Source organism: Lytechinus variegatus, chromosome 10, assembly GCF_018143015.1.
Source record: "Lytechinus variegatus isolate NC3 chromosome 10, Lvar_3.0, whole genome shotgun sequence".
NCBI lineage: Eukaryota > Metazoa > Echinodermata > Echinoidea > Temnopleuroida > Toxopneustidae > Lytechinus > Lytechinus variegatus.
The window spans coordinates 30,727,887-30,748,544 of NC_054749.1; the positions used below are offsets into that span (position 1 = coordinate 30,727,887).

At 38.5% G+C, this 20,658-nt stretch overlaps 2 protein-coding genes across 2 annotated transcripts in view; both read right to left on the reverse strand.

Moving 5' to 3' along the window:
* Window positions 1–19,848, reverse strand: part of LOC121422938 (leukocyte receptor cluster member 8 homolog) — a 45,701-nt gene extending 25,853 nt beyond the window's left edge. The window contains exons 1-5 of the mRNA XM_041618178.1: window positions 19,592–19,848; window positions 15,100–15,350; window positions 14,197–14,345; window positions 11,733–12,108; window positions 10,604–10,793 (exon numbers count right to left, since the gene is read on the reverse strand). Of these exons, the coding sequence (XP_041474112.1) occupies window positions 10,604–10,793; window positions 11,733–12,108; window positions 14,197–14,345; window positions 15,100–15,350; window positions 19,592–19,641 (1,016 nt within the window). The 5' untranslated portion in view covers window positions 19,642–19,848. The remainder of the gene's footprint in view (window positions 1–10,603; window positions 10,794–11,732; window positions 12,109–14,196; window positions 14,346–15,099; window positions 15,351–19,591) is intronic.
* LOC121422939 lies at window positions 564–2,163 on the reverse strand. Its single transcript, XM_041618179.1, has one exon. The coding sequence runs from the start codon at window positions 2,067–2,069 to the stop codon at window positions 1,059–1,061; it is 1,011 nt and encodes a 336-aa protein (XP_041474113.1). The 5' UTR covers window positions 2,070–2,163; the 3' UTR covers window positions 564–1,058.
* Window positions 19,849–20,658: the final 810 nt, after the last annotated feature.

Consider the following 20,658-nt stretch of genomic DNA (forward strand, 5'->3'; position numbering starts at 1 on the left):
TTCAATATCTACCTCAAAATTTGGACAACTAGATAGCTCGCCATAGAGAGAAAATGCATCCCTATTATCCATCAAAATGCGAACTATTTCTTGCCTTTCATTTTGAGACAGAATGCTTCCAGTCAGGTCAATGTGTTTCTTTATTATTTCTTCTTCTGTCATGTCAACAATGGGATCATTTGGGTCAAGGTGGGGGTATCTCTCCAAGTTATTAATTCTAACAGCATCTGTGTTGGAATTCGTCTGTGTCACATTCAAATTGTCCATGGAGTTTAAAGTCATGTTAATGTCATTAATTGGCAAGTCATGGGTCACATTTATAAGATCGCTAGTATCCAAATATGCAATGGGTCTACCCTTTGCCAAATGGAGTGGTTTGTCTGTTGAATTAGTCACAAGTAGCTGTGTCTGTCCCTTAACCAACTTAACTATCATTGTAGATGGACAATGCCTGCCTAAGTAACTGTTTGCTGTCAATATGATATCAGAATTGCGCAAGTGGGGTGGGGCTTTGCCATGTATTGTCACAAATTTAGAGGTGCCAGGGTCTATGGTCATTTTGCTAGTGGGGGAAAATGAGACCTTCTTAGATTTAATTTTGAATACATGATTCCTAAAATGGAGTGTACCGTCTAAATCAGAAAGGGAATTGTTGCCCAAAATCATGTCTACTCCCACAAGATTGTTCACAACCAAAGCAGATATTTCAAACTTGTGACCTTGAATGAAGACATGTAGTTTGATAGCAGAAAACGCCGTTAGGAACTGACCGTTTCCGATTTTAAACCTAACTGGTCTTACTTTCTGTTTAGGGAGGCTAGAAAGATAGGAAGACGATTGGACATAATTAGTGGAAATTATAGTCTTGGTTGCTCCACTATCGAACAAAATGAACACATTCTTGCCATTTGGTAAGCGACCTTTCACAAAGTTCCTATCTGTCAACTTAAGTTCTACGTCTTCGGTACCTAAATGAGTCGAAGTCAAGTCAATGTCAGGCCTGGTTTGATTTTTAGATCGGGAAGGAAGATAACGAGCGCTGTTGACTCCTTCCCGTCTTAAAAATCCTGTTGCTGTTGGCCGTAGCCCGTCCGTTGTCTGTAGAATTGTCGCTGACCATTGTAGTCACGTCGTGGCTGTGTCTCAATGTCCCTAAGTCGTCGTCGGCATTCTCGCCAGACATGTCCTGGTATGCGACAATAGTTACATGTCAGTCTTGGTTGCCGGTCATTAAAGTTACGGTTATTGCGGTATGGGCTCTTACCGCGTCTAGTATCATGATGATAGTCACGATACCGATCACGACTTCGGTCTTGTCGTCGTTGGGGGAAACCACGGTCGATACTCCTACTATGGTTGTTTCGTCGTGGTGTTGGAGATCGTCGGTTAGGAGCTCTGCCGCGGTCTCTGTCGTTACTGGGGGTGTCGGTCATTTTCATTGAATTGATCTCCTCCCTGAGAAGATCAATTTCTGCCTGGGCAGAAAAGGTCAGTTCTTTTGTCTGTGGAGTCGAATCCTTTCGTAAGTCAAGAAATAGTTGCGCCTTAGCTGCTATTTCATCACAAGTTATGTCAGAGGCTGAGGCAGACATCAATATTGTTGCACGGCATTCATTAGGCAGAGAATCAAGCAATCTGTGCTTAATCTGTGCCTCGCCGTAATTGATGTAAGACGCAGTCTGTCGAAGTCGTTGGAGATACGCCTCTGCGCTCTCCCCGTCAGTCATCGTCATTGTGTTAAAGTCCCTAACATGACTATATGAAGATTTAGCTGGGCTAAACCTCCTTACAAATCCGTCTTTCAAGTCGTCATATGAATTAAAAGTCAGTCCGTCTATCCATAGCCTAGCCTGTCCCTGCAATGTGCGACGGAAAGATCGGAGTATAGTCTGGAATTGGTTGGGGTCGGTTGAGTCTATATTGTGTGCGTCTAGGTAATCATCAAAAGTCAGACAATGTGCGGTCGAGTTGTCCCTATCTAATTGATCGCCAGAAAAACGGGATGGAAGAAAGTCTGTCTGTCGTAGTGTATGTCGTGGCATATTCGATGTTGATGTTGTGGTAGTCATATTAATGGTCAAATTATTCCTGTTCAATAACTTTAAGAACTTTAAGAGGGGAAATCTTCTAGTACACTGTTAATACAAATATAGCGAAATTTAAATTCTAGGATAAGGAATTAAATCTAACATTTGCGTGTAATTGTTGAAATCAATAAATAAACCATATAAGGAATACTTAATATCATCTCTCACTCTCACTCATGGGATGGAACAATGAAGTGTTTCACTTACCAAAGTAACGGAGCAAAGGCAGAAGAATATCGAAATGAAATAATTAAACTGGTTTCATAAAAGTTATTAAAAGTCATATGGCCGAATAACATTCACATCCATCCAACAAAGTAGTCGAGCATCAAAGTCCCTCAGTTCTGAGAATGGTCCGTCCGTTGATGTTAAGGGTGTCGTCGTGCAGTTGCAGTGTCATATATGGTTTTTGTCTGTTGCAGTCATCGTAGCTGTCGAGGTCCTTCTGGTCATCTGTCGTCCTTCTGATCATCTGTCATCCTTCCAGTCATCCGTCGTTGGTGTTTTATCTATTTTTGGCCGTAACTCTCAGCATTAAGAAGTAGTTTGGCTGAAGATCAGTTCATTGTAACTGTAGTCTTGGAGGTTCCTAAATTGGTTCAAACAAGCTCTCTGTCTTTCCTCCTATTTCATTATTAACTTGTGAAGATATTGATGAACATATATGCGTTAAGATGACAAGTCCTTTTACACACAACGCTATAGGCTTTCGACACCTACTTTAAGGGTAAATAAGTGTCAGTCCTCTATTGCTCTATCGAGTAAAAGCCGGGTTCTCCGCCATGTTGTGTTGGGATCGTTTATATCTTAGTTGGGAGCATCAATAACCACGCAGGAACGTTCGATGTACATTTGAAAGGATGGTTCTGAGCATATACATTATGAAGTCTAGACTGTGTATATGTAGTGATTCATACTATCACTAGATTTCGTTAATATATGTACATGTACATAGTGAATAAAAATATGTGCCATCGTACAAAATAATGCACGATGTGAAAGAGTGACTGTTCTCCATGTATTCAACAAGCGTAAGTAGAGTTGTGTAGAATGGCTCTCTTTCAATGAATCCAAAATTTCATGCCACTTTGCCAGTTTATAGAATGTTAAACATTCTACATGTATATCTGTGAGGTACAGCACTACAAAAAATGAAACCTTTATGATAATCAGGAAAATTCTTGTTTTTAATAAAAAGGAGAAAGGATTCCAAAATTCATATTAAAAATGTCAAGAAGGTCAGATTTACATGCATGACCTGTAATACATGTAAGTGCTTATTTTACCACTCTACAAACAACAAAACAAGCAAATATGAACAATTCTATCACAGGCGCAGTTACAAGTATACAAATAACGACATGTAGGCAGGAGCATGATGGTGCGAGATTACGCATAAGGTGAAAGACAGAAATTCAACGAGGCATTAGCGAAATGCAGCACCATGCACGAATAATAATATTTGCTATTTGTGTTCTACAAAACCTCGGAAGTTGGCCAAAATATGAAGAAAAAAAATGATTTTCCTATGTTAATCTATGATAATAAGAAAGAAAATTTTGAAAGGGAAAGGAAAATCCTTCAAACGTGCATCAGGGTACCGTCTTACAAAGAGTTACGATTAAGCCTGAGTCATATCGATTATTTTGAAAACCGGTGTTTGACATCTTTAATTCGATTGCAAATCAATGCATCAATTTTGAAGGCGGGAGTATCAAGTCATTTTTTTTGCTCCGGCCGTCGCGCTGCATGCACTGACCGTATGCTGGCTGGGGGAGTGCGCAAGCAGATGACAGAGCAAAGTTTGTATGCATTTTCCATGATCACAAAACACAAAAAAAGCTGCGGACCAATGCAAAATTCTTCCCAAAATATCTTCAACAATGATATTTGCAGATGACAACATATAAGTTTAAAATGAAACAATATTACAGACATGAATCATGCAGAGTCGATCCGAATGATTTTTGGTCAACTAGCATTCGCAGTCCAGACTCGCACATACCAGCCCCGTCCGCAGCCCCGTACACTCACTCTCCCGAAACGTCAGGCGTGCTTGCCAGCGCCAGCCAGTGGAGAGCGCTGTAACTTGCCTGAGATTGTGTAGTTGGTGGGGTTGTTGGATCCAAAACGAGCTCCAAATTGATGGGAATAAATACGTAATTTTCTCCGGATGGTCATTTGAATTTGTATTCGATGATAATATAACGATTCTGAGCTGTAGCTCGGATTGTTTACCGGGCTGAATCCTGCCGAGTTGGCATTGACCGGCTCGGAGCTTTACGGGCCGGGTTTCACTTTGAATCCCTCGAACCCGGAAAATAAACCCGGATTGTTTGATAATATTTGAGGTGTCATTTGTCACCGCAATAAAAGTTGTGAAACTATTTTTAACAAGCAATCCATCCACCTAGTGTGATGGTCGAGGGGACAGGTCAAAGGCCAACCATCCCTACTTTTTTCATTTTTTCCCCATCATGATCGGACCTCCTGTCTGAGTTATGGCCTTGTGTGTGAGGGATCGAGATGATATAGCTAACGGCGCACATGCACACAGTACCTGCCATGTGATATCGTCTGACTGGTCATGTGATTGGCTGAGAGTAATGGTTTCACTGGGTGAGAATGTCCAATTTGTTTACAAGTAAAGGCCAGTTGGTCCATTAGGCATGGTCATAACTCAAGAAGTTTTCCTTTTGATATTATGACTGTGATGACATGCAGAATATTTCTCTCTTTTTTTGTAAAATAATCTGTCCGGTTTATTGAGATATCTTTTATACCAGTTTTTTCTGCTAACCATAAAAGCCCTCCCTCCCCCAAAAACCCTGTTGTGTTGACATTTTCCACAAAGTCGGTGATCCGAAAATAATAGCTCAGCTGGGAGTGGGTGCAAAACAATTTAATTCCCATTTAAAGGATACATTAAAGAGGGTGGACGAGACGGACGAGAAGAGGAGGGTGCCGTTACCGGGAGAGAGAGAAGGGGGGGGGTATGTGTACAAGAGCAAAAAAACAAAAAACAAAAAAAAAACGTGAGAGATGACTAAATGGATGATATGGATGACCGATTGTCAAAGTTTAATATGAAATAAAAATGTATTTTGATTCAATTTTTCTTATTAAAAATATTTTCATTAAAAATATTATTACCGGTAGCTGAAGGCTAGAATAAGACAGATAAAAATAAATCATACACAAAAAATAGTTTGATTAAAATATTCTATTGCTTCAAAGCAAATATGAAGAATGAAATACGCTCAGAAATTAACTCTTTCTGCCACCTCCACCCCTCCGAAAAAAATCTGCCCTATGATAGACAGAAACAATCTCTGTGAGAGCCTGTTTGAAAATTGGGTCACCAGAATGATAACATAATAAACAATGTGGTTTGTAATCTGCCTCTTGATTTCACACACACACACACACACAAAAAAAAAATCATCTCAAAGCACATGTTTCGTAGTAAATCACTAGCGGTGCACAGACTGTGCTGTTGACCGCTGCACTGGTGATGTGAGGAATTGCGATTTGGCCTTGTATCGTCTCAAACTCTCAATTCCTCTCTACATTACTTCTGGATGATATAAACAATGAATTAAATATTTTGGGGGTTTGTATCGTCTTTTGAGAACAAGGTCAGAAGGTGATGTCGGTCACAGATAAGAGTCAAGTAGGTCAAAACTTTGTACTTTTGCATGGACATAAATCAATTTTAGCCGGACCGGGTTACCGGGCCTCTCCGGGTCGAGCTATGATTCTGATAAGATTTACGAGCCGGGTTCGGACCGAGTTGAAGGAACCGAGCTACAGCACTATAACGATTGTGAGGAAAGATTGTGGAATATGAGTTATGACGATGTTCGAGAATTAATCTTGATGTCATAATGCATCTTTTATTTTTAGACACAGGAGCATGCGATCGAAACAAATACGAATGTCTCAGTTGAGCTCTAAATTCATATAAGTTATTATTGGATGTTAAACAATTACGATTTAATAAGATTTTATGGCCATACTCATATGCAAGTATTAAAACTGTCATTATCTCGCATTATCTTTGTTTTTATTCCATCAAGACGTCTCCGAGCTCCGAGAAAAGAAACACAATGCGCATGCGCGTTCGATGACATATGACATATTTTCCATTCCTAAAATCAGAGCCCAAAGTTGGTCACAAACAGCTTCAAAAGTAATGGGAAAAAATATCAAACACAATTTTCTCTGTTTTGTCATGTAAAATGTTATCATATGGTGATATTACGCTCTTGAAAAGAGTTTCTGCATGTTGACAATGTTCAAGAATCAATCCTAACGTGAATCATTTTTTAGACAAGTGCACTCACTCAAGTCGATCGTCATGTGATGTCCGTCATTGAAACGAAATACATATGTTCACATCAAGCTCTACATTCATATTAATGATTATCATATGCAATTTATTGTTAAATATTACGATTAAATAATGTTCTATGGTCATATTGATATTGTTCATGAAAGCAAGGTTTATTTTACGTTAATCGCATCAATTTTCCAGCCATTTGCTGGTTTGATTAAAGCACAGTACTGCGCATGCACGATAGATGACTTCCATTCATGAATTCCTCGTGCATAAATTATCATGAGCAGACGGGTTAGACTCAAACTATGATCAAAATAAACTTCAAATTAATGGCGAATACATGTAGGCATCATAATTACACAATTGGTTTCATTTTGGGGGCAATATAAATCAAGTACCGTATTTGCCGGCGTATAGGCCGCACTTTTTTTTTATGAGAAAAAGTTGGGGTGCGGCCTATACGTGACGATAGTCAAAAGCCGCGTCCAGCGAACGCTGAACACGTGGTCAAAACATCGCGTGTGCGTACGTATGGGACTACAGTGATGCTTTCATTGTAATGGTAGTTAAAACAGCGCGTTTATAGGATGAAACAGTAAAAATCTTGAATTATTTAATCAAACATTTTCAGTACCGGTACGTGATATCTTACTTGTCAAATTTAATTCTGCTTAGGTGTAAATTTGTTTCCATAAACGCAGTAGAACTCAGAGACCGTGCCAGCGATCTGACTCTGTCTGGGGCTGGCAATGTCATGTTTAATACGTTTGCAATGCATAGCTTCCGCGCTCTAGCGCTAGCTAGCGCTCGCACCGTATACTGCGGGGTACTTAACTTGCCAATTGCAGGCAGCTTGTTCGCGTCGATCCAAGACATGTACATGTATTGGTAGACTTTTGTCGACAAAAAGCATTGTAATTGTAATGAATGTCATTACTATTTATTTATGAAATTATGTGGAACATTGATTTAACATGTTTTCATTTCTATCTTCCTTGCAGGAGCCAGGAAGATTAGCAGCACCAGCACCTCGCTCTACATTTTTCAAATTTATTTTTACATCGTCATCGATCGTAATGGAAAATAAAATGAAAATATTTACCTTTTGATTTTTTTTTTTTTTGCATCTCCAAGTCTCATCGGCCAATAAATACCTACCTTGGTCTGCTGCGGGAAATGGCGGTAGCGGTGATGATCTGATTAGGCTGGTTGGTTGTGAATATTTTGGATGAATTATGTGATGATAATGGTGACAATAATGATATAAGTACGATTGTGTCAATGAATTGCTATTTGAAAATGATAATTAAAGTTACAACATTGAGATGAGTGATTTAGATTTTAACTTGTTAGGCATTCTGGATTATGATGATGATGACGACGAGGATGATGATCGAGCATGTTTATGTTGACAATAGTAAATGATGATGCACGATTTGCGTGCGATAATAATGATGACACGGTGATACACGATGTTTGCATGCAATTTAATATTCTATTGCAGGTGGAAAAATAGCGTAAGTATTAAAAAAAAATATCATGCCGCCTTCAATATTTTCCCGCTCAGGAAGAGATCGAGGGAACATGACAAGGTATGTCATTTGAAATTGCTTTGTGCGTGAATTAATAACGGTCTTTTTCAAGACCACAAACTTCCAAGAAAGAATCAGTGTTCATCTTTATTCATAGGCGGCGGAAGCGGGGGGGGGGCATGCAGGTCCCCAAAAAAAATTGAGATGGGGGGACGATCCCCCCTAAATTTTTAGTTGATAACCTTTTTTTTTTTGCTTGTCAATTTTGTTTCCTGCGTCCCCCCCTAAATTCTGGTGGACCCCCCTTAAAATGTCACTTGTCCCCCCCCCCCTTAAATTTAGGTTGACCTTTTTTTTTTTTGCTTGTCAAATTATTTCACATTTGTTTCATTGTTACAATTTGAGATGAGGACGATCCCCCCTAAATTGATAATTTTTTTTGCTTGTCAATTTTGTTTCCTGCGTCCCCCCCTAAATTCTGGTGGACCCCCCCTTAAAATGTCTCTTGCCCCCCCTAAAATTTAGGTTGATGACCTTTTTTTATTGTTTTTATTATTTTTTTTTTGCTTGTCAATTTTGTTTCCTGCGTCCCCCCTAAATTCTGGTGGACCCCCTTTAAAATGTCTCTTGCCCCCCCCTAAAATTTAGGTTGATGACCTTTTTTTCTTGTTTTTATTATTTTTTTTTGCTTGTCAATTTTGTTTCCTGCGTCCCCCCCTAAATTCTGGTGGACCCCCCCCCCTTAAAATGTCTCTTGCCCCCCCTAAAATTTAGGTTGATGACCTTTTTTATTGTTTTTTTTGCTTGTCAATTTTGTTTCCTGCGTCCCCCCCTAAATTCTGATGGACCCCCCTTAAAATGTCTCTTGCCCCCCCCCCCTAAAATTTAGGTTGATGACCTTTTTTTATTGTTTTTATCATTTTTTTTTGCTTGTCAAATTATTTAACATTTGTCCATCACAAAATTTCAGGTAGACCCCCTCTAATTTTTGGGGCTTCCGCCGCCAATGTCTTTATTTCACTCAGTCTTTACCTCTCTCTCAGTCTTTATTTCTCTCATACGACATCGCCGACTTCAATAAAAAAAAACATTGAGACACCGCCCATGCTTGTGTATTTATTCAACTTTATTTGTAAGAAAAGAAGACGTTAATTGAAAGAAATAAAACATTCGCCGCGCTTGTTTACCGTCGCAGCGCTTGTTTATCTCCGCCACGCTTGTTTACCTCCGCAGCGCTTGTTTATCTCCGCCACGCTTGTTTACCTCCGCAGCGCTTATACCTCCGCAGCTCTTGTTTACCTCTGCAGCGCTTGATTACCACGGCCGCTTCTTCACGTCGATGGTGGATTATTTTCCTTGCGTCGCCTTCCGAAAAAGATGAAATACGGTAGTAAGTTAGAAGAATTAAAGCATGCGTGTTTATTATTTCCCATTCCGCGGCGATTGTTGAACAGTTTTCCAACCAAGATTTTGTCCGACTTCGCCGGGAATTCTGTCATGCATTTTTTTTTTTCAAAGATGATTAGCAAAATCGGGGGTGCGGCTTATACTCCGCCGCAGCCTTTACGCCGGCAAATATGGTAATAGTCAAGTTGGACATTACTGTTTATTTTGATGATTGTGTGAACCAAAGAATAGGCTGGCCGACGTATTTTTTTATTTTTACGATGCACCGATTTTGCAAAATCTGCACGGGCGCTCGATGACATCGATCGAACATCAATTTTAAAATCAATTAGACTCAGGATTAGTTATGATTGATCCGATCAATCTCAAGTATATGGAAACCCAACATTGTCATAATCTTTTCTTTAGAAAATTTGTTCAATGTCCTTTGAAAACAAAGAGAAGCCAACTTAATTGTCAAGAAAACAGTAAATGTATGAACATACATCATTTCTAGTAAATATTTTGAACAAACTTTTTTTTAATGTTGACGTTGCTGGCTTTCCATAGTTGCAATTGATCGGATCAATCGTAATTCTTTGTAAGACAGGGCCAATCTGCAGTGCACGTGCAATGCACTTTCAGCCAGCAAGCCCTACGCATATTGCATCTGCATTTACTAAGTGCATGCAATGCGGTGATTTGTAATTTTTATGACATCACCTTTTGCTACATTTGGGACAGCACATGTGCAACGGTATGAATGTTTGACATTCAGCCTCCCATTTGCTCGTGTACAACGAGCTAAGTTGTACAACACAAAATAATAAATTGTGCAGCTTCAATATTATAATACAGGATGTGGACAGTCAATAGTATGTTGGGAAGGTGCATATATGTGCAATTTGATAAAAGACTGTTTCACGTTTCAGCTCTAATAGGCTTGCATATGACAATCTACAATTTACTTGTCTTTTAACCCTAACCTACAATTTACTTGGCCTTTAACCCCCGGGGGATCATTCCCCCCCCCCCTTTCAAATCCAACTGCACCTTCTTGTAGTTTACATCATCATTATATATCATTACCTTATAGCATAATATTTAACTCAATTTATCTTCAACTTTTTATTTTCTTTTCATACCTGCTACCCTTGAATACATCACATGTGCAGCTTCTCCCTGTCTCATTTTGTGTCTTTGAGAAAACATGAAAATTGAAGAAGCCAATAAGAAAGTAATGATAGAGAACTTACGCAGCACCAGGTTTCTTTGTTTGTTGGCCTCCTGTATTGTCCTGTTTTCCCCCTTTCTTTTTGTTATTGTTAAACTGGTTGTTCTGCTGTCCCTGTCCCCTATTCCCGGGGGTATCGCCCATCGGGGAGGGGTGCATACCAGAGCGCTTGCTGGGTAGATTGAAGCGTATGCCCTGGGTGTCTGAAGGCTCTGTAAATGAGTGGTGATTGAAAGTCAGCTTCATGGAGTGATTACGATATTCGATGGTTATTGTTTGGGCAAAAATTGCTTTAAATGTTCAGATGAGCCAAACCTATGGCATAACCTCAAACCTAACCCCAACCTTTATCCAATTCCCCACATCATTCTGAACCAATATAATATCACAACTCTAATAATAATCATGTGAGTTCCAAGGGATTTAGATGAGAAAGATTGTCAAAGTAGAAAATGTCAGGTCATTCATTAACCCTAAAAGGACTGTGCTCTTTGAGATGTACTGAGGACGAGGGGCATGATATCCCCCCTTTTGATCTTGGCCGCCATTCACGCGATTGCGCCAAAATTTGGCAAACACATTAGATACCACAGCTACAAGCCAGTATAAAAAAAAAAATTCTGAAATAATTTTTTTTCATTCATTATGAATGAAATATGCAAATTTATGCATGAAAAACATTATTTGCTAATTTTTTTCCGGATGTCATCTTTTTAGGTTTTAGGTATCCACAAAGAAAAATAGCTAAAGCTAATTTTTTCTGTACGTATTTCTTTGTTTTTAGAATTTCTTATGTATTTCTTTGTATCAAAATTTATGTATAGATCTTGGCTGATATTGAAGCTTTCTACAGAAATCTTGTTCACATCTGACAGGATGTGATGGCTTTAGCAAAGCTACAAGCATTAAAATTCAATTTTCAGTAGAAATCAAAGAAATCTGTCTTAACCATACACAACCCTGAAACAGTAAATAAAGCAATCACAATAAAATAATAGTTTACATGCTAAACTCCTTTAGCGTTCAGAAAATCTCCCTAACAATCACGACACTGATCGACAACCATTAAGTTTGATTCCTCCGACATTGGCAACTATCGATTCCGTAATATCTATAAAAAAAAAGCGGTGATTGATTACTTAAATACTCACGGTTGAGATTTTTGTTCCATCGCGAGCCCGTGTGCAGCTGCTGAGCTTCCTGCCTGAACTTCATGGTCTCTGGAAAGCCTCGCTTCTCTCCCCCTCTTCCTGCTCCTCCTCCTCCACCTGCATCACTCTCTCCACTTACCTGTGATTTAGACTGGTGTGATGGGTTGGTGGAGGAGGAGGCCTTGGATGAGGGGGATGGCAATGGGGGTGGGGGTGAAGGGTCAGGTTTGCCCAGCAGTGAATGGGGTGGGTTGGGAGGAGGTGGTGGGGGCGGTGCTGGGCCCTGGGACATGGGTCCTCTGGGGCGCTGAGGGGGGAAGCCTGGTCCTCTGTGTTCACCAAATGTCGGACGGGGCCCGTACGGTGGATACATACCCTGATGCAAAAAAAAAAAATTGAAAAAAAAGGAAAAATAATGTAAAGTTTTGAGGCAGACCTACATGTACATTCAAATACGAAAGATGGACAATGATCAGCTTTAATAATTTCAACAACTTTAATCCACTCTGCCTCTCTTATCTGGATCTTTCTATTATCTGGATGCACACTTGCTGGTAATTGTTTTTCAATCAAGTACGCAGGGAAATGACATTTCAATCTCAAATCAAAATTCCTATGCAAACTCACTTTACGAAGCTGCGATGATCCAATTTTCAAACTTAGTTTCATTGAGTCATTCTCTTTCTTTAGAGGTATGCTCAATGTATTCCTCAATTACTTCAACATTTAAATTATCCCAGGGTTTTGGCAACCAATCGATTTCATTTCCGTAAAAAAATGCCTATAATTTGCAATGACATTAGTGAAATACTGTCTGTGTAAGCCCACGACAATAGATTACGAGTTGCTACCATAGGGGAGGCAGCTGCGTGTATTTAATATTGGGTCTCCCAGATTGGGATAAATCCTTTTTCCGGATTGGTGCTGGTCCCAACACGTGCGGATAAGAGAGGTCGAACTGTAGCTGTTTTTTTACTCAGTAAAACAAACAATTCCCTTTCTCAGTCTCAGCATGTAAGGCAAAACGTCATGTAATACTCTCCACAACAAATGGCCAATAAGTTAGATTTTATCATACTAACCAAAACAGACAAGTTGGTGGAATTTTTCAACATTTCCTATTTATATTCAATTAATGTATTCTGCCAACATTTCAGATACCATAACCTGTTAGACCAAAATATTATCTCATGTCTCATTTGCATCATCAATTTGACAGCTGTTGAGTATGGCTCGAAGTGTGTGTAATGTGTCTGTAATGAGGGTGTCATACTTATAAACACAGACAGGGGATTACACTGTGCATGTATTCAAGCATTGCCAGTTACAACATCTTTTGTCTACCTCCATGCCATGAAGATACTAATCCCTTCATAATGGAGTAAGACATTGAATTCAACCTCTTTTGTGCATGGAACAATTAATCTCCATCAACTTCATACTTGAATAGATCCTCCCTATCACATACATGTACATGGCAAGTTATCATTCCCTTCCTGGTTAATCAGCCAGTCTGGGTGTCTAACTTTATGAAGATATTTTAATGATTCTGTTATTTTCATAAAGATATGGCAAGCCAAAATATCAATTTGAATATTACAACCTGCTTTCTTTGACTCTATTTGAGAGCAAAGTATTCAAATAACCTCCCAGTACTTAAAGGTTGTGCTGGGTGAAATGTAATATTAAAGATGAGAGTAAGCCTATCACGAATGTAACTTATTTTCTTTCTTGTTCATTCTTTCTTATTCATAAAGAAAAACAATTACATGTATATCTTTAAATTAAAGGTCAAGTCCACCCCAGGAAGATGCTCAATTGAATACAAATCAAATTAGCATAGTGCTGAAAATTTCATCAAAATCGGATGTAAAATAAGAAAGTTATGACATTTTAAAGTTTCGCTTATTTTTTACAAAACAGTGATATGCATAACTAGGTGAGTCAGTTGATGATGTCCATCACTCACTATTTCTTTTGTTTTTTATTGTTTGAATTATACAATATTTCATTTTTTATAGATTTGACAATAAGGACCAAGTTGACTGAACCATAGTATTTAACAATGCTAATTCCACATATTCAGGGAGGAATTAATAGTTGTATCACTTGACAATGAGAAAATTAGAATATTTCATATAATGAAATAGAAAAGAAATAATGAGTGGATGATGTCATAGTCTCCTCATTTGCATACTAGCCAGGATGTGCATATAGCTGTTTTTTTTTTAATTAAGCGAAACTTTAAAATGCCACAACTTTCTTATTTTACATCCAATTTTGATTAAATTTTCAGCGCTATGCTTCTTGGATTTTTCCTCTTTTTAGACAAATCAACTTTTTGTTGGGGTGGACTTGTCCTTTAAAATTCTTAGAGGAAAAAATTATTATTATTGCTTACAGATACCAAAGTACAGCTGTACTTTAATTCTCTGATAAATATTTGTGTGTATTAAGTACTTACCCCTGGTGGTGGATGGTAGCCATGCATGCCTTGGTAGGGGCCTCCTCTCATATGGGGTGGTGGCATGCCATAACCTTGGCCGTATCCAGAGTAGGGGTACATTCCTCCTCCTCCACCTCTTCCTCCATACGGCGGACCGTAATAATTACCTGTCAAGGAAAAATGAGGGGGAGGGGGGGGAGAAAAGTTTGATTCTTTGTTAAAATAAATACCAACACAACAAACTCTCAATATTGCATCATGGAATGAAGAAGAAAAAATGTAAATAAATTACAGTGGAACCTGTAGAGTCTACATTAACAACCCAAAGGAATTGCTAAATGTGGTCTTTATACTACATGTATAGACAGGTGGCTGCTATCTACAGTTTCTTATCCAGATATTTTGCCTCCCAGAGGAATCAGTTTTAGTGGTCTTTTTACATGTACATGTAGATAGGTGGTTACTTCAGATAGAGCTGCTAACACAGATTGCCTGCAGATGGATACCATTTTCAGAGCCTTACCATGCATTTAAAGCCCTGCCAAGGACTTCTCTCAAAGTCTTATCAATTTGTAAAATGTGAAGCTTTGATTTGCTACCCAACTTCTGTGACAGGGTTATATGGGTTAAAATATTGTTATACCCTTGCTTTGGACAGCCATTTGTAGAGGTGCATACTGTATTTTTGGCAAGCAAGCATGCCTTACAAGTTGCATTGCAAAACTAAGTTTATATCTGTATTCATCACTGCTCACACAACATGTCAACAAAACATGAATTTTAATACAAACTTTAACAGAGTGGACTAGCAGTCAGGAAACACAATCTACACCGGACTTCTCAAAACATATGAAGTCCAAGAAAACCCTGCTCTGTTTAGAGTAAGGCTCCGTCACTCTCTTATCCGCATCGATCACTTACCATACATATTCATCTGATGTTGACTCATGAAATCTGGTCCTTCCTGGGGTTTAGAATCTGATTGCTTCCCACTCCTGTTCTCCACATCCACCGCCTTCTTCTCTGGTGAGCCTTTGCTTTCCTTCCCGCTGCCCTCGCCAGAAGACCCAGCCTCCCCTGAACTGTCCCCAAGCTTTTCCAGTGCCTTACGGGCTATCTCCCAACTAGGGTTGGCTGCACTAGGTACTGAGGCTGCTCCATACTGCTGTGACCTGAAATTGGGATACAGCACAAATCGAAATAGACAGACAATTCAATCAATGCAATGAACAAAATCCTTCCATTTTTACGAGATAGACTGAAACATGGTTCTGAAAGAGATTTAATTGGACGCTTTGACCACAGATCATAGCAAGTTAGAAGGGTATTCAAGGAGAAGGCAATTCAACAGAGTTGAGTTCATTTTACCAGAGTCATTTTCATTTTTCATGAGCCATCTTTTTTTCATGATCAGTCAGCGCATGGTTCCACATCGCGAAATACATGATCTACTGATAGATGTGATAAGAGGCAGTTTAATCCTAAAGAGCCGGGTTATTTTGGACCCATCCCCCCCCCCAGATCTTGGCCTTCGATCCCGCGAGCGCTGTGAAAATTTACACAGTGGTAGTGTGCGATATAATCTACAAGGCTGTAGGCCTACAGTTAATTTTTTTGAAATATGATTTTTATTTAATAAATTATGCTAATTTATGCATGAAATAAAATATATGCTCTAATCAACTATCATACTGCCTAAAAACTTTTTATTCACAGACTTTGTAGGATCCTGATCAAATGTACTCTAAAAAAATTTGGTATCAAATTTTTTTTCTGATGTACATGTATTTTAATGTTTTATGAATTTGTTTTATAACTTTCTTATGTATTTCTTTTACTTTTTGTTTTTTCCATGGAAATTGTTGCAGACTTAATTCTGATCATAAACAAGACAAAATTAATTAAGTTTAATCAGTGAAAGTAGAAATAATAATACGTTCATAAATTTTGGTTAAATACACAATTTCAATTGCATAATACTGTAGGAGCTGTTATTTTCGCGGGGGTTTTATTTTCGCGGATTTCGCGAATTGCCGATCGGCCGCGAATTTAACAACACGCGAAAATATTGACACATTTCTTAGCCAGCGCCAATGCCCCCAACAGCAAAGCTTTGCTATTGAAAACATCCAGCATATTGAGAAAATGGAGATATGCACCTATATATGTACAAAAAATAGGCGTAGAAAGTACAGTTAGTGATTCAAAAAGTTAGCTAGAATTTCACTTTTTTTAATTTCTCAAACAAAATCAGGGCCTAAACTATTTTCTAACATTATTTTATCAATATTTATACACTCACTGTAATATTAAAATGTATTTTCCATGAAACAATTTGATTTTATTGTCATCTGATTGACTCTATACACACGTAATGGTAGCTATTTGCATACTCATTAATATTCATAAGTCACATGACCAGAATTTTGAAGGTGAACATTCTGTTCACAAAATTCCACAATTTTGCACTTTTTACCAACTTTTTGAAAAATGAATCGAATCAAACACAAATTCCAAAGATTGCTTAACCCTATAGATCCTGTGGCATGATGAATTTTTAGATCTAAAGGTTAAAAAAAGTGAAATTTAAGCCACTTTTTCCACAATTTGTAACTGTTTTTACAGGGACATATTTGTGTACAAAAGACATATAAGCTAGGTGACTTTGAGAAGTGTAGATTTGCACATGAATTGCACTTGTTTTGCTTCTTTGAAATGCTGTGGAAATGTATCATACATCTTCCGATCGCGAATTTAACAACCCGCGAAAATGTCGGGACCCCCGCGATTCGCGAAAAATTCTGTACGCGAAAATAACAACTTTTACAGTAAATAACTTTCTGTGCGATCACCTTTAAGGAGACCGCACACCTAGCCTGGAGGCGTCTGGGGAGTAAAAGTCATCTACTCTAGGTAGGCTTACTCCCCACTGACGTAGTCTTGAGGAAGCAATGATGATTACTTTTGACAAACTGACATGTATACTTCTTCATCATTGACGTCTTGACACTTTACTAATACTGTCCTAAGCGAAGCACCATAATAAAGATGGATTCCCCTTGGAAATCCATCTTTTTTATAAAAAATCACGTAATTGCTTGAGATTTTATTTAACTTTACACCTTCCTTCACCTTATGCGTAGGAAGGTTTAAAAAAACATTGGAAAAAAGGGGAAAAAATAAAGGATTCTTACCAGACCGATGTCGCGTAGACCCCTCGATCCACATGTAATACCGATGTAAACAACGCAAATACAATGGCGTCGACCCTTGAACCGCTTATGTATTACGTACTTCCGGTTAGCAATGCCGTTCTAAAAATTAATTTACATCGGTACATCGGTATTACATGTGGATCGAAGGGTCTACGCGACATTGGTCTGGTAAGAATCCTTTATTTTTTCCCTTTTTTCCAATGTTTTTTTAAACCTTCCTACGCTTTAGGTGTAGGATGGTGTAAAGTTAAATAAAATCACGAGCAATTATGGTGCTTCGCTCAGGACAGTATTAGTAAAGTGTCAAGATGTCAATGATGAAGAAGTATACATGTCAGTTTGTCAAAAGTAATCATCATTGCGTCCTCAAGACTACACTGACGCCTGAGATGCCAAGCTATATTCATCCACGTACGGGTACAAAACCTGAAACTTTCGCCCCCAAGATTTCTATTTTGCCTCTAAAACATCTAGCACCAAAACACGTACATGGGGTTCAACTTCATTTCCAACATTTCTGCGATATTGTCTTCATTTTTAAAGAATTCATTAAAACAACAAGAAAAAAAATGAAAATATGGGAAGAGCTTACGGCCGTGTTTACATCACCATCTTGATTTCTTTGTCTTCCACTTGGCGACAGCACGCAAATCGCGCAAGCGTCCGTATCGTAGGTGAAGAACAATAGAAAACAAGATGGCAGCGTAAACATCGGGCAAGTCTCTTCCGTCTTTTCATGACCTTTTTCTCATTTTTTTTATGAATACTTGTTTAGAAATAAAATTCATAGTGTAGAAATGTTGGAAATGAAGTTGTATCCCATGTATGGTAGGGGGTCCTAAAGCTGCGCGGGTCCTAAAGCTACGCACCACTCATCGCGCATGCAGTTTTCAATGGCAAACGCGCACTCTGTGTGTGGAACTGTGACTGCAGAGTGATGAACAATTCCTATTAATTTTTTTCTACAGAGGCTGCAGTAAATCTCTAAATGCAGAGAAAACCAACAACTGTTAGGAAGTTTGGAGTTATATTCGCTTTAATTTTATTTTATCCTATAATAATTTGAATATATTTTAGAAATTGAGGCACAGGAAATACTATTTTTTTGCATGATAAATCGAGTGCGTAGCTTTAGGACCCCTTCTACATCGGGCGGCGAAATCAAGAGGTGTTCGAAAAACACGACAGGATTTTCGTATTAGTGAGTTTTGTGATATTTTCTACTTGGCTAATGATCTTTAGAATGTTTGCCACAAATAAGTGAAATATAATTTGTTGAGATATTAAAATTGGGACAGTTTTTATTGTTTGAAAACAAAGTGCGTAGCTTTAGGTCCCCCCATCATACATGATTTAGGGCTGGGCTAGATCTTTTAGAAAGAAAGTAGAAATCTCGGAGGCGAAAGTTTCAGGTTTTTTGGTGGTAGATCTACACGCGAATGGATAGAATTTAGAAAGGAAGATCTGGCTTCGTTTACATGGTTGAGACTATGAGAGTATTAAACCTTACGTTAGTTGTTCTAATATGATATTTACTCTCTAGTCTCTAGAAGCCTCCTGGCTAATTGAGTCCCCTGTATGGATCGCACTAGAACTTATGCCTCTGGCTCTGTATTTTGGTGAGTGGAGCCAACGTAGTTCACCGGCCAACCATTACCAGACACAGAAGTTTTGGTTTATAGTGCAGTGGACAGTAGAGGCGCACAGCCAATATAATATTGGAGACTGTCTCCAATGTGGGAGATTATCTCCAATATCAGAGACTTTTGTAAAGAATTTGGGTATCCAATTTCAGAGTCTCCAGTTTCGGAGACCAATTTCCTTTGTTTACATTTGCGGCAAAAGGATTACCTTGGCGGCAAATAAAAATATGATAAGCAGATTCCTCATGAAAAATTACCCCTTTTCCCCGTCTACTTTAAAAATTCACCGTCTAGGCCTACTCTTGTTTTGATAAGGATTTTTGTTGTCGATCACACACAAAACAAATGGGCTTCTGACCACAGTGAGACAAAATTTGGGGTGGAAAAATCATGCTTTTGTTGGTGTTGTTTCTTTTATCCTTCTGCAAAGCAAATCTCCAATATGGGAGATTGTCTCCCATATTGGAGAGAGGCCGTGCGCCTCTAGTCTAGGCTCTACTGCCTGCCTGAGTACTGGTGGAGGCACGAACTTCGCTCGGGGTACACACGACTCACCATTGAGCAGCCTGAGCTGCAGGCGAAATTGTCCAAGGGTTGGTCGTCATCGATTGCTTGGCAAAATGTATTCAATTCACTTGGCTATTCCACGTTTTTCCAATTTGACTGAGGATTTTTTTTCTCGTTAAAACAGCAGGGCAAACCACAAATGAAGTACAGTATCCGTTTGTTTTTCTCGCGAATTTGCAACTTAGATGAGCCGGTGATGCGCCGATGAGGCAACGCATTGCGAATCGTCCAACAATGAAAATGCCCAGTATAAAGTGCGGTAGTAGAGATTTTCGCCGCGAACCTCAAAATGAATGTGGTATCTTTCACCAGTTTATTGTGTGCAAAATAAGAGGTACAACTGGCTGAAAACAACGCTAATAAAATGTGGATATTTACGTTATTGGGACTCCTTTATTCCGAATTTTCCTCCTTTTCCTCCTTTATTTATTTTCCTCCTTTTTTTGCTTTTCACCACTCTGTTCCTTCAACACAAACACTTATATGCACTCTATTTTTAAAAAAAATACGAAGCATTCTGATACAATACAGAAATATTTAACATTTTTTTATTTTCAGTTTACTATGTGGAATTCTAATCATCTATAACTTTAACAGATTTTTTCTTTAGTAGTCTCGCTATACGTTCTCTGTTGTTCTATTTTTGTTTGTATATTTACGTAGGTTGTATCCCCAATTAAGTTGTTTTCACTATTGATCAGCCTTACTCCATCTCGTTTATTATGCTATTGTTCTTGTTTTTTTTCTTTTGCCTTCAATTTTAATTGCTGCTTCGTTTCTTTATCTTTTTGTCTCTTTTCTCCTCACCCTTGTTATTCATATTTTCTCATTATCCTTCATCTCTTGTGTATTCATTTATTTAATTTAATCCTTAATTGTACACGATTTTTTTTGCATACCCAGAAGGAAAAACCAGTTATACCAGTAATTTTTTTTACTGGTTTCCAGTATAATTTTACTGGTTTCCAGTATATTTTTACTGGGCCAGTTGATTTTTATCTGGACCAGTAAAAATCAACTGGAGACCAGTTCCAACAATAGCATTCCAGTTGAAG